Here is a 13,770-nt window from a genome sequence, read left to right as displayed (position 1 = left end):
GACTTGCGATTGTGCGACACTCACTTTTCAACGACATGTGAGCTAAGCCAATTCGTTCGTGCGTCGCCTACGGCCAAGCAACGTATGCTCAAGCCTCTGGCCTCGGTTTTAAGAGAAGGTTTTAGAAAACGAGGGCAGAGAGATTTTTGAAAGAGACGTTATATAAGCAAGCAAGAGAGAAATAACAACGGCTCACAGTATATAACCTTGGGTAGGGAGAAGTTGACAACTAGTCGTAACCCCCTATAGTACATTCTGAGGCATTTCATGTCTGACAGGCCTAAACATGATGTTTCTGAAACGTCATACTTCCTAGAAATACAAAAGTAAAACATTAGAATATGAAAAGACATAAAGGGTTGGGCTTGTCATGGGCATGCGGCCATGAGCAACATGCCTTAGACGAGCATGACCGTGACACTGGGCTCCCCTGTGAGATCTTACATTGGTTGGAGAGGGGAACGAAGTATTCTTTACAAGGGTGTGGAGACCTCTTCCTAGTAGACGCGTTTTAAAACTTTGAGGGGAAGCTCGAAAAGGAAAACTCAAAAGGACAATGAGGAAACGAGGAGGAGAGGAATCAAACAAAAGTAATGGTACTTTATGCATAGTGGTAAAAGGGCATTGAAAGGAGATGTCTGCATCAAAATGAAAGTGAAGGTTGAAATCCAAATAAAATTTACCTCTTAGATTCCATCACCATGGTCCCTTTCCCTGAGAGCGAGCATTGTTTTAAATGCAGTTTTGTTGATAAGCTTAAAGATAGGTCCCAGGCCCACACTGTTTCTTAATCTCTTGGTCTGATGCTTTTGTAAATTCCTGATTCCCAGACAGCCTCTGCACTTTGTCTCAGCAGTGGTTTTAAGTTGAAAGCTACTACTGCAGTTCATAAACATGTTGGTTGAAAGAGATAGCATCCATATTGAGAACTTTCTAGTTATGTTTCATCTTACTTTAATCTTAGAAATTCTTTCTTAAAACTAAAAAGTGTGAGATCCCTCATCGGTTGGGGAGGAGAACAAAACACTCTTTCTAGCATACGCATGTTAAAAACCTTAAGAGGAAGCCCGAAAGAGAAAGTCCACAGAGAACAATATATGCTGGTGGTGGACTTGAACTGTTATAGATAGTATCAGAGTCAAACATCGGGCGGGGCGGTGTGTCAACGAGAATGCTGAGCTCTGAAGGGGTGGATTAAAAGAGAGGCACATGGTGGGACTTGGGATGGCCAAATTGTGTATAAAAGGTTGTGTAATTTGGATGCATGCTGAGCAAAAGTGACACTTTTTTTTCCCATTAAAAGGAAAAAAACATGAATGGAATGGTGACAATGTAGGGCACCATCTCCAAAAAAGAAAAGGCTTGTGGGGTTTGCTTCATAATGGTTCTCTCCCAACCTACCACACCCTTTTCACACTCTCAAATGCCATTCAACAATGAACCCAAGCTACCCAGGTCGAGAATTATTGAAAAGAGTAGTCCTACATTGACAAATTACGATGAAAATCACGAGTTTATAAGTAAGGAACACTATCTCTACTAATAAAAGATCTTTTGAATAAACCACGATAACTTATAATCAAAAGTGGACAATATCATACCAGAAGGTCGTGGTTTCTAACAACTCCAAACCAAAAGCAAAATCATGAGAGTTTATACTCAAATTGGACAATATCGTACCATTAACCTATGTACAACGAACACCGACCACAAAAAAAACCTACTATTGCACCGCGACGTTTGCTCTTTTCCCTTCTTCATGATGATCCAAATCAAGAAAATCAGCCACATTTGCATCCATTACATTCACCACTTGAAACACATCATATTTAATACAAAGAGAAAAACGATCGAGATAAGGCATCATGGAGTTCAAATGATCGGAGTTCAAGATCCATGAGTAACAATAAAAGGGGGAGTTCCAGACATAAAGTGACATAACAGTGGACCTATTCTGTGATTTCAAGCAAATCCCAGATATCACTCCTTCAATCTTCTGAAATCTGGACTTGAATATAGCCAAGCAAGCGTAGGACAGATCGTTCATGTCGCCGCCGGACTTTGCAGCCACTGAAATCATTGATATTACTCTGTTTCTTGACAACTTTGCAACGCAGGACCCATCCATGGAGTCTCCCCCATAGGCTTCGAAGAAGCTGATATCAATTATGGTTGCCATGTCTGATACCTTTGTCAAGTTCTTGAGCTGAAGAACATGAATACTGATTAACAACTGAAATAAGAACAAACCCATGAATGAAAATAGATTGTGTATTGCAACTTACGACTGCTTCTGATAATAATTCTGTGTTTTCAATTGATCTTTTTGCCCAAATTCCACACCATATGATCTGAAATATGTACAATCAAATGTTATTTTTAAAGATATAAATTTAGTCCACGAGCTAGAATTGATCGATATTTCTATATGTATACGTAACAAGATCTTTGATTATCCATCTCAATCGATCTCGTTTGCTAGCTTCTATATATATACATTTATTTATTTATTTATTGAGTGAGAGATCAGAAGTTCAAATTTTTCATGCTCAACTCGGAAAATAGAAAGCAAAAACTAATTCAAATCTAAAAGAAAATCAATATTAACGTAACAAGGCAAGTCCAGTGATAGTAGATAGTCTTTTTTGGATTTTTTTTCCCGAAAGGTTTTAAAACGAGTAGCTAGAAAAGGGTTTTCACGCACTTAAAAAGAATGTTTCGTTCCCTTTCCAACCGATGTGAGATACAATCCACCCCATTCGGGGCCAACGTTCATAGTGGCACACCAGATTGGCAGTCCCACATCACATTGGAGAGGGGAGCTAGTGCCACGCTGGCCATGAGAGAGGTGGATTGTGCGATCTCCCATCGATCGGAGAGAGGAACAAAACATTCTTTTTAAGAGTGGAGACTTCTTTCTAGCGGGTGTTGTTTTAAAATGTTAAAGGAAAACTCGGAAGGAAGAATCTAAAAAGAACAATATCCGATTGAAACTGTAAGGAGAAAAAGGAAAAGCATAAAAGAAAGTGAAAGTAAAAGACCATGTTTCCATGGATGCTCTTGAGGACAGAACTCTGAATGCAACCAAGATTTGTGGTGGAGAAAGAGAATTGTTTGAGAGCTTCAACGAAATGATCCATAACAAATACCAATGGCTTGAATACAACGAAGCATATACTCACTTCTCTGTCATTAAAACCCACACACCACTCCTCCATCTCTCTTCTCCTCTCTGCTGTTCCCTTGCTGCTTTCTTAGCTTCCAAGTGACACCTTTTTAAGAGAATTCAATGGTGGAACCAAAGCCACTTACAAAATGGGTTTAAACAAAGCTTAGCTTTGAGGTCAATGAAGACTTTTTTACCGATGTTCTGGAAATGGGTGTCGGAAGTTCAACATTTGGGCTTGAAATGGTGGTGGAAATTGCGTTATTCTACGCCTTGAAATTCCAGTCAAATGGGTTTTGTTGTTCCTTTCACATTGCCTTCAATTATGATCCACTCTTTATTTTAATTCAACTTCGACGTGCACGTATTGGTCCGGTATGTTTGTTTTTAAAATCAAGTTTCAACGTTTTCAAACTGAGACACACATTCATTACAATTAGAAAAATCTAGTTTTGCTTCCTTCAGTTACCACTATTTTAAGAATATGCATACTTCAATTAAATTACAAATTTTTAAATGAGAGGTGTACCAGAAATTATCCTATGGTTGACAGTGTTGTACGGTNAAAAAAAAAAAAAAAAAAAAAAAAAAAAAAAAAAAAAAAAAAAAAAAAAAAAAAATTATAAAAAAACATATGAGTTAACAGCCCAACCCCACTGTTTACGGGAGATACTTCAACACCCTTAAAACAATGTTTTGTTCTCCCCTCCAACCGATGGAATATTTCACAATCCAACCCCTTGGGGGCCGGCATCGTACATTGTCTGGTGTCTGGCTATGATACCATTTGTAACAGATTAACCCGTTACATATCGCAGTCAGTCTCACAGTTTTTAAAATGTATACTAAAGAAAGGTTTCCACACCATTCTAAGGAATGTTTTGTTCCCCTCTCCAATCAATGTGGGGTCTCATAATCCACTCCCTTTGAGGCCAACGTCCTCTCTAGCACACTATCTAATTTTTGGCTCTAATACCAGTTGTAACATCTCAAACCCACTTCTAGTAGGTATTGTCCACATTGGCCCATTACGTATCATCGTTAGCCTCACAATTTTAAAACGCACATGGCAGAGAGAGGTTTCCACACCCTTATAATCATATGTTTTGTTCTCCTCTCCAACCGATGTGAGATCTTATATCGAGCGACTATGATTTTGCAAATATAAGTGCCTCATTCAATCATTTTTTCAAATTTCCTTCACTGCCAAGGAAAATTAAAGGGATTTCAGAAAAAGTTGTGAATTTCTCACAGCTAAGTGAATTGAGTAATAGGGATCGTGTTTCCTGTCTCTTGCGTACAAAACTCAGTATCTTTTCACAAGATCAAAGGAAGTCAATGTCTTAACACAAAGAACAATCAAGGCATGGAAGAAACTGCCTTTAAAGCTAGATACGTTGCCTCTAAAACTTGTACAGCTTTTCAATTTATTGAAAGTTTACAATTCTAAATCCACAACGAGCTGCTGGATTCCCACTTCAACGAACTTCAACAAAAAGAAAACAAAAAAAAGCATATAGATCACCTGATGCTGGCTAGCTGATAACGCCCAAAATTATATGATCATTGAAGTAATGAAAAATAATAACCTTCTTAATCGCCTTGCCATTCTAATTCCATCACTCTCAATACCAAACTGTAAAATTTGCTTTACCTAAGACACAGCTATGGCTGTCAAACGTTTCCGGTATAGTTTCAAAAAGAATGAATTGTATCCTCCCAAAACACATGAGATGTATGTCAATCAGGTACTGACTCGTGGTCCGTATAGCCTGCATATAAGTATTCAAGTATTTGTAACATTGGAAACTAATGCTTCAACAACTATGATAAGCTTTAAACACATGNTTTTTTTTTTTTTTTTTTTTTTTTTTTTAATTTTATTTTGGAAATAGAAATTCAACTTTAAACGAAGACTGAAAGGGCGTTTTCGAGTGCACGAGCACCAATTTAGAACAATAATGGAGTGTTTATTGTGAATAAACACTCATCTTATCAATTGACATGCAACACAACATGATGTATGTTTCAAACTATGAGGTTTGTTAGAATATTGTATAAAATAAATAAGGAGGGTAAAATATACTTCTGGTCCTAAAGTTTGATGATAGACTTCTATTTGGTCTCTAGGTTTCTAAACCCGACAATTTAGTCCCCTAACATTTAAAAGATAGTTCTAATAGGTCTTTGGATAGTTAGTTGAATAACAGGACTACTTAGATTTTTTAGAAAAACCCCGCTATTTTGTCCACTTCCCTTCTTCCACTTTTCTCCTTTTTTCTTGGTGAGCCCACCATTTTGCCAAGTGCATGAAGAACACTCACCAAAAAAAAAAAATCATCTTACAAAAACATAGAAAAACATTCACATTTTCTCCCCTTTTTCTCTCACTAGAACCGGAGCTCATGTTCTCCTCTGCCAATAAACATAATACAATGAATCTTGTAATTATCATAGATTAGGGCATATTAAAAGCGCATTAAAATAGCTAAAATCTTCACAAACTCATCGAGATTTTAAGCTTCCACTTCTGAAAATTCTTAGAATCCAATTAATCAATGTCAATGGAGAAAAAACCAACAAACACATCCAAAGCAAGCAAATGATAATAATAATAATAAAGGCAAACGAGTTCACTCGAATCATCAACATCTCACACATTCATCATCTCTTGCGCCCCAATTGAAAGGCAAAACTAGAACTTTGAAAAATTAGCCAAAAAATCTTGAAAAACCAGCTATGAAAAAGAAATAATGATGCAGAAATTTAGATATATTTGAACAATGCAACAATCAAATTCTTCTGGATTATTCCTCTAAAAAATGGAATAGAAAATGGGAAAGAAAAGAGAAGAAGAATATATAACTTCATGTATTATGTAGAAAAACTTGAATATATAACTTCAGGGGAGAGAGAGAGAGAGAGAGAGAGAGAGAGGCTTTGCCAATTGGTTTACCCAAAAAACTTCATGTATTGTGTAGAAAAACTTGGATATGTTGGTTTTTTTTAGAGTTTTCTAAGATCAAGATTTGAATAATATATAACAGGGGATGGGGGGTTGGGTACATATTTTCCTTCGGAGTTGAAAGGTCTTTAGATTGAAGATTTCAGCCATTTGCAGAATGGTGGAGGAAGAAGGCTAGTGAAAACGTGAGAGGGAAAAGCCACATGAGCTAAAATAAAAACCTAGGCAGCAAGTTCACATGGGCCAAATCATCTTTCTGTTAGTCAACTAATGGTCGAAGGACCTTTTAGAACTTCAAGAACTATGTTCTAAAAATTATGGACTCAACTATCAGTCTTTGTAACGAGACTCGGGAGTTTCAAAGGGAATGAGTTACCTGTTTAAAGGCCTACAGGAATTCTTAACCCATCATGAGCAAGCTGCACTGGAATTCCTTCCCTGTATAAAATAAAAAAAAAAAAAAAAATTGGCGTCTTGAATTAAAAGATACTTGTGGCTAGATGATGTTAAAGCATACCTCTATTATTTGAATATATGACTTCAAATACATTCGACTACTAGGCCATGGTTGTAAATACCCAATATAAAAAATCAAATGTAGTTGAAGTCAAAATAGTATCTCACGTTCTCACCTTTTGGACGAGTCAAGCAGTTGCAGATAAAATCAGTATCTCACGTTCTCACAAATACCTAGACGCTCGTGAATTATGACAAAGATTAAGAGTTAGTTCTGTCACCTTTTGGACCAGTCAAGCAGGAACTCGTTGTCCTTATGGTGATCAAATTCATGCGTCATTCCAATTAACATGGCTTGTTTCGGGTTTAGCCTCTTCACAGCATCCAGGGTCTGCAAAAGCTTTCGTCAGTAGATCAAGTGTGCAAGGAATACAAACAAATTTAAATGCACAATAACTAGCAACAAACCTGTGGGAAGCAAAAGTGAGTGTTATGGGATCCAGTCTGCAGTCAACAAAAATCCACAATATAAGGTATAACATTTCTTTGCCAAAATACATAATCCCTTATATATTTTTAAATGAAAATTATTGAGTCGCCAATTATTTACAAGTGAAATAAAAAAAATCATTATAAGCGTCTGCAAAAAATAATAATAATAAATAAATAAATCTAGTTGCAGAAGCATTCGTATTTTTGGATGAGCAAAGAATAATAATCCAATATATTAAGTTTAACTATCATCTTGTTTAAATATATACACTTGCTAAGAGAACCCCAACCTCCTGCTCGCTAGTTCATTTTCAGATTTCCTTTTTATTACTGCATAAACATTACGTTATCTGAATTCTACACTCCATGGAACTGCTGTAGTCCTAGGATTTGAAATATGAATATGGTACATAATAACCTCAACATTCCTTTGTATCCTTTGTGATCTAGAAGTTACACATGGTAGCTCTAGCCTTGACATTAAATCGATTCCTATCTTAAGCCGAGTAGGTGGGGCAACCAAGTCATAGAGGATGCAGAAGAATGTCGAGGCTATAAAATGTCAAATCCAAATTCTGAATCTTAAACTTAGGATAGTCTACTCACAAATACATGATGAAATCAAAACCAAGGCATCTATTTAAATGTTTACTGACCTTATACAACGTGTCCAAGATAAGAAGATCCAACTGTCCAGCTCCATTTATTGAAATAACTAAGAACCGAATATTAAAAAATCAAATAAAAGCCTTGAAGTTTAACGATAGCAGCCATACAAGTTTACCTTTTTTTAAGTGGAAACATAATATCATGAATAAAATGAATTACATAAACAGAGGCTCGAGGAGTTCAAAAAGGCTCTTTAAAATTGAAATAGTAATTATAAAAAAGAGAAAAGAAACTCTTCAATATGCTAGAACAACCTCCCATTTCTTGCAATCCAAACTTCCCCACAATTCAAAAGAACTTTCTTTTATCCTTAGAAGTTACGGACTTTCTTCTCAGACAATTAATATGCGAGAACAATTTCTACACTTCCCTTTGAGAACAATGAGATCCTTGATTCTCAGTAGTCATGCATTAGGCCCCTAATACAAACCTTTTGAAACTTTTAAGTCTTTGTGCCAATGTTTTGAATATCTTAGTCTTTGAGCCATGTTTAATAGAATTTTAACACATTATGTCGTGTATTATCCTTGTCCATGCAAGTAACACATAGTCTCTACTTCATTATTTATACATGTATAAACTCCAAAAAGAAAAGATCATCAAATTTACTTTTGGCCATAATCTAGTTTTATGAAAAATTGGAGGAAGCATGAGCAAATTAACCGACTCTGAACTAGAGTAGAAAGATAAAGCATCCACAGAGGTGCAACATAGAGATAAGCATTGAAAACAATTCTAAAACATTTTGTCCAAGCATCGAAATGTTAGTTCATGGACTGAAATCCTGAAAATGATTGAAAAACTGATAAAGCTTTAGAGTAACTTGTGTATTTTATCTTGAAATCTCTAACATAATAGGAAATATTCTCATATTAAATGTTCTCAAAATCTTAATTACCTAATTACCAATATCATTCTTGTGTCACTAAATACAACCATTCAGCATTTCAATAACAACAAGCTCGAGAAATAAAATTTTGAACACACAGCCTCTAGGTTCAATCCAAGAACCATTATATCTAAAGAACCAATTCTTAGGTTTCATCAAGATTAGATGCCCCAGATTAAAAGACTTCTGGAATCTTTTGATGAGTATGAATGTGTACATACAACAAAGTTGACAGGACTATACTCACCATGTTCTGTACTTGCAGGAATTCGTGAAACGTCAGAAATATAAGCTACTCTATATTTTTCACCAAAAAGAAACCCCAGACATATATAATCTTCACCATGCATAACCTACAAATAGAAAATTACAAGTTAAATATATGAAGAAGAAAAAAAATGAACAAGAGACTTGTATCAATTAAGTATGTAAAACTGACAGGCAAAGGAGTAAATTGTAAGCCTGATGCAACAAAGGGCTTCTCATGATGATCCTCAACTATCTTCCAGTCAAGCTGTGCCACTCGTCTCACTTCTTGGCCTTCTTTAAGTTTCTTCTGGACTAGGTAAGGAAACTTCACTGAAATGCTGATTCACAGAACCATTTTTTTCAAAAATTACAAATTAGATAGAAAATCAGGTACATGTAATAATTCAAATTGGAAAAAAAATTTGGCATAGCTATTCTAGTCCAGTATGTTCTCACTAGCTAATCCCTTAATCACGTATTGAAAAAACAAGCACTTGCAGTTGTTCACTTCTCACATATAACTAAGATGTTAAATCAAGCAGAACAACAATATTCAACTTCCTTTTACATTTCAGACGTCTTAATAATATAAATAAACCTTTATCATCCAAACAGAGCAATGTGGTGCAGTTCTTCTGAAAAAGGTTAAAATACAAAGCATGATATTGGAACCAAGTCATGTTCATACTGCCTAAAAGAGTTTAATAAATCAGATGGAGCACCAAAAAATATTGAAGAGAAGAAGCATCAAGAAGACTATACTCAAGTCTCAGAGGGCAACATGTGTTGTTTTCTAAAAATAAAGGTATATAGATAGATAGAAGGAAGAGAGAGGTTGTACTGACTAATTGAGCAATATAATTACATGGAACAGTGATTACAGAGAATCTCAAAGAGATGGAACATCAAGCAAGAATAAATCAGGGAACCGGAGGGTAACACACATGTTTATGCTCCAAGAACAGAAACACCCTTGGGTGTAGCAATCAGGGTATATCTTGTGAGACAAAATTAGAACAATACAAGGACAGTTAGAACAACCTTTCCATTGAATGCTGGCTGAGGTAAATTGGTGTGGGATCAATATCGTTTACAGGGCTAAAAGGTTGTACTGCACGTACATCATCCAGGCCAAGAATCGCATCAGCATGTTCATGAGTCAAAATAATCTGCAGAAATACAGTCTTATTTCAAAGACTCCATCTCCAACTAAAATAGGCGTTTTGAATTTTAATAATAACAAATTTTGTTTCATAGCATACAATCAAGTAAATACAGATAAAAAAGGGCACCAAGATAAACTGATTGCCTTTTTCAGTGAGTAGCTACTCATATACGTATAATGGATTACCATACAAGCAACTTATTGACAATGATGGAAAAGTTTGCAGCTTAAAATTAATCACCTACAAAGCAAAAACACTACTGAAAGGGTAGATTATCACTGCCGAATCCCTCCCCATAGGACATAAAGAGATGCAAGCACACTGCACATCTAACTAAGTTGCAGTTAAATTAATTTCAGACATGGCTTTGGAAAATTCTATAATATTAAACTAAAATGGGGACATTATGGTATAGAGTGTTTAACGTAAAGTTGCTTGTCTCGTAGAGAATGGAAGCCCCAAGTTTCCAAGACACAGAAATCAAGCGCCTTCTGACATATTCAGTGATGCTCTCTTGAGAGAAATGCCCTTGGGCATTAGACAGCCGCAAATAGCCTAAGGGTTTCTTGTATTCATATGGTGCCAAGTCAGAGAATGGGTTAATGGGATCAGAAGTAACTAGTAAGTGTTCACATTACTCATCATAATAATAATTTTAAAAAAAAAAATAGACAATCATCAGAGGACTAAAATACTTGAAGCTTATAATAATTGTGGAAACCTTTTGGAACGAAGCTTATAACCATGTGTGTCTAGACCGGACTAATCTGAGGAGATAACCCCCTAATCAATATTTGATGTTGAAAACTTTATATGACATTCATATTCTCAGTTGGTAGTCACTGTGGCATAAATCCACGATTCTAAAGACATCTAGAGTAATGTTTCTATACTTGCGTTCGGCCATGAGATTTCTTAAAATGAGACATACATTATAGTGACTACATTTTTATCGGCTGTCAATATCAAATCTCAGAGGAAAGCTATTCCACTCTGTCATAATAGATTTTAGTCATATAAGAACAAGTGCACAAAAACAACTTACTGAATCCACTCTAGGAATCCTATGGTGAGTAAACCATCGTAGTACTTGCTCCCTAAATGTTTTCCCTACATCAATCAAAATATAATGGTGGCTGCCATCCACTTGGCAATAGTCAATGAGAAGAGACGTATTGCACCTGCAAATCAATACATCATAAATTAAACAAAGAATTAAGACCACATGCTTCCCAGGACAATGTATTGAGAAACAAAAAGTGCTGCATATGAGCAAATTTGACGTACAAATGTAGGATTGTAAAGGGGTACCACTGATCCGTTCATTTACTGATGTTAGGAAGAAAATAAGTAGAGACAGAAAGAGAAAATGGAAGAAGTAAAACGAGCTCGGAAATCATTACATTCAAAAACATCAATTCAACCTAACTTAATCGCTGCTCCAGATTCAAGAACATACAAGTAAGCTTTCCATATGGTACATTAGGTTTTCCATAACTCCGAAAATATTAGCTCCAGATCTAAAATCATGACAATTATCAACCAGTCCACGAATAACATGCCATGACCAAACTCCATTCCTAGAATTCCATATTCAAGAGCAGCCAAACAAAGAAGGCAGACAAAGTCGTAGACGAAAAGGAGCAACGCGCGCGATCTAGAATAGTCAACTATCCCTATACTAAGACGACATACACAAGCCTTCAATTGCACTAAAGATCGCAAAACGCAGCCAGATCACCTGTAATTAGGGTTTTTCTCAGGTGGAACGGAGAGGGCCTGGGAACAGATGCGGCAAGGAGGATCAGAGGGCTGGATCAGACACATTGCATTGGGGACGGCGCTGGAACAACCAGTTCCTAAGAAGATCAGAGCCGATTGATTATTAGCAACAGTGACAGAAGCTCCATTCTGAGAGACATCGAGGTCCGCCATTTTTCCCGGTGATTCTGAGTTGTTGACGTTGGTTGGAGAAAAACGGGGGCCAGAAGAATTGAGAACGTGAAAGCGCGATGACTCCTGAGACAACAGAAGATGGAATTTATAGGGGCCGTCGTCTTGGCACGCGAAAATGGTTAACGGTCTTGGCAGTTATCAACGTCATTGGTACGGACTCCTTCCAATAAATCGCTGCAAAATGAATGAATCCAAATGAAATTAGTCACCCGTTCAATCAAAGAGTTATCATAACGATTGTGTGACACTTATTATAACCTAGTAAATAAGTCAGTCGTGTGAAATTCGCACCTCATGGACAATACCGACGTCTGCTCGAACCTCGAGTCACGTTTGAGAAAAATATTTCGAAAAATGTGAGTAAGGAAATATGTTGAAAACAATTTAAAGAGAACAATGTTATAAACTAAAAACGAGTAGACAACTAGTCATATCTCTTGTAGTGGAGCATTTTAACCATAGCGAGTGTAGACATGAATTTGGTAACCGGTCATACACTCATGTATTGACAGAACAATAATAGTAAGAGTTTATCTAATATGAAAGCAAGTAAAAGGGATTTGAAATGGGTATGCGGCCATGGATAACACATTCTACACAAGCATGATCGGGACGTTCGACATGTGGCCATAGACAACACGTCTTGAACAAGCATGGGGTGAGGTGCTCCATAAAAGGGAACAAACCAACCAACCTAAATAAATAAATAAATAAAAGAATTGGCATAATCTCAAAATGAAGCTTAATTGGGCTTAGGCCCAAAATGAAGCTTAATTGGGCTTAGGCCCAAAATCAAGCCTATCGCTTCTTGAGAGAGGGCTCGCTTACAAGTCCATTATTACATTTTGTATTTGTAATTTCAATTTAATGTCAAATTAACTTTTTTTTTATTTCTTTCTAAATTTATTTTTCCCTATTAAAAGAATTGAAACAAAAATGTAAGAATCTTTTTAAGTCATTAATAAACAAGTTGACATAAAGATCGTTAATTATATTTAAATAATTCATTACGAAACTGTTTTAGATTCAATGTGATCTATATTTTAGAAATGCATATAGGACGGAGTGGAGACCGAGAAACCTCCCCGTCTTCATCTCGCCACCTCATTCAAAATAAGGTTCCACGAATTAAATAGATATCTCTAGAAGATGTTTTAACTATTAATAAAATTTAATATTATCGATCCAAAGTAAAAATACAAATACATTACAAAAAGAGAAAGAGAATATAGTCCAAAATATGTCGGGTCCAAAGTCGATGAATATTTGTTCTCAATGTCATTTATTCAATGCATTAGACAACATATATTATAAAAATGTGACATAATAATATCATTAGACACTAAAATAATAAATAAAAGTATGGTAGAGAATTTTTAATATATACTTTTAGTCATATCAATCATATGCATGTGGGAGCATATACATGTGTGACATGAACCCACCATCCTTTAGGTTCTCTTCCCTTTCACAAAATTTGGCTTCAAATATCCATACCCATAATTTAATGATTATTACATTATATTTATATATTTTTCCCCATATCCCTTCCAATTATGGGGGAAAAAATGTAAATCTTTTTATACTTTTTTAATTGAAAAACCTTTTTACACCGAGAAAAAACTTAAAAGAATTTAAAGTTATCTCTATACCAACAAGGTGCACCTTTCTGTTCGGTGGCTCAATAATAAGAACTTCATAGTTAAATGTGTTTTGCTTTGACTAATTCTAAGTTGGTGATCTCTTATAAATTTTTCTAGGA

General features: G+C 35.8%; 2 protein-coding genes across 5 annotated transcripts; both read right to left on the bottom strand.

Annotated features, from left to right (window-relative positions):
* Positions 1 to 1,554: 1,554 nt before the first annotated feature.
* LOC111783503 lies at positions 1,555 to 3,591 on the bottom strand. 2 transcript variants are annotated; one of them, XM_023664431.1, is made up of 3 exons: positions 3,042 to 3,591; positions 2,286 to 2,351; positions 1,555 to 2,206 (listed from the first exon to the last, which is right to left on the bottom strand). In XM_023664431.1, the coding sequence occupies exons 1-3, from the start codon at positions 3,216 to 3,218 to the stop codon at positions 1,724 to 1,726; spliced, it is 726 nt and encodes a 241-aa protein (XP_023520199.1). In that variant the 5' UTR covers positions 3,219 to 3,591; the 3' UTR covers positions 1,555 to 1,723. The 2 variants fall into 2 exon arrangements, with proteins under 2 accessions (XP_023520199.1, XP_023520200.1); XM_023664432.1 differs by having other exon boundaries at positions 3,183 to 3,591.
* An 805-nt stretch (positions 3,592 to 4,396) lies between these two features.
* On the bottom strand, positions 4,397 to 12,130 carry LOC111783719 (putative hydrolase C777.06c). 3 transcript variants are annotated; one of them, XR_002813404.1, is made up of 11 exons: positions 11,794 to 12,130; positions 11,098 to 11,233; positions 9,928 to 10,055; positions 9,077 to 9,224; positions 8,885 to 8,990; positions 7,736 to 7,794; positions 7,056 to 7,091; positions 6,869 to 6,978; positions 6,508 to 6,569; positions 4,756 to 4,938; positions 4,397 to 4,652 (listed from the first exon to the last, which is right to left on the bottom strand). XR_002813404.1 is itself a non-coding variant. In XM_023664637.1 (10 exons), exons 1-9 carry the CDS (start codon positions 11,985 to 11,987, stop codon positions 6,512 to 6,514), a joined length of 975 nt encoding a protein of 324 aa, XP_023520405.1. In that variant the 5' UTR covers positions 11,988 to 12,130; the 3' UTR covers positions 4,397 to 4,938; positions 6,508 to 6,511. The 3 variants fall into 3 exon arrangements, 1 of the variants encoding a protein (XP_023520405.1); XR_002813405.1 differs by having other exon boundaries at positions 4,821 to 4,938; XM_023664637.1 differs by having other exon boundaries at positions 4,397 to 4,938.
* Positions 12,131 to 13,770: the final 1,640 nt, after the last annotated feature.

This window comes from Cucurbita pepo, chromosome LG20, assembly GCF_002806865.2.
Source record: "Cucurbita pepo subsp. pepo cultivar mu-cu-16 chromosome LG20, ASM280686v2, whole genome shotgun sequence".
Lineage (NCBI taxonomy): Eukaryota > Viridiplantae > Streptophyta > Magnoliopsida > Cucurbitales > Cucurbitaceae > Cucurbita > Cucurbita pepo.
Note: the sequence above shows the minus strand (reverse complement) of the source record. Positions and strands in the feature narration are given on the sequence as shown.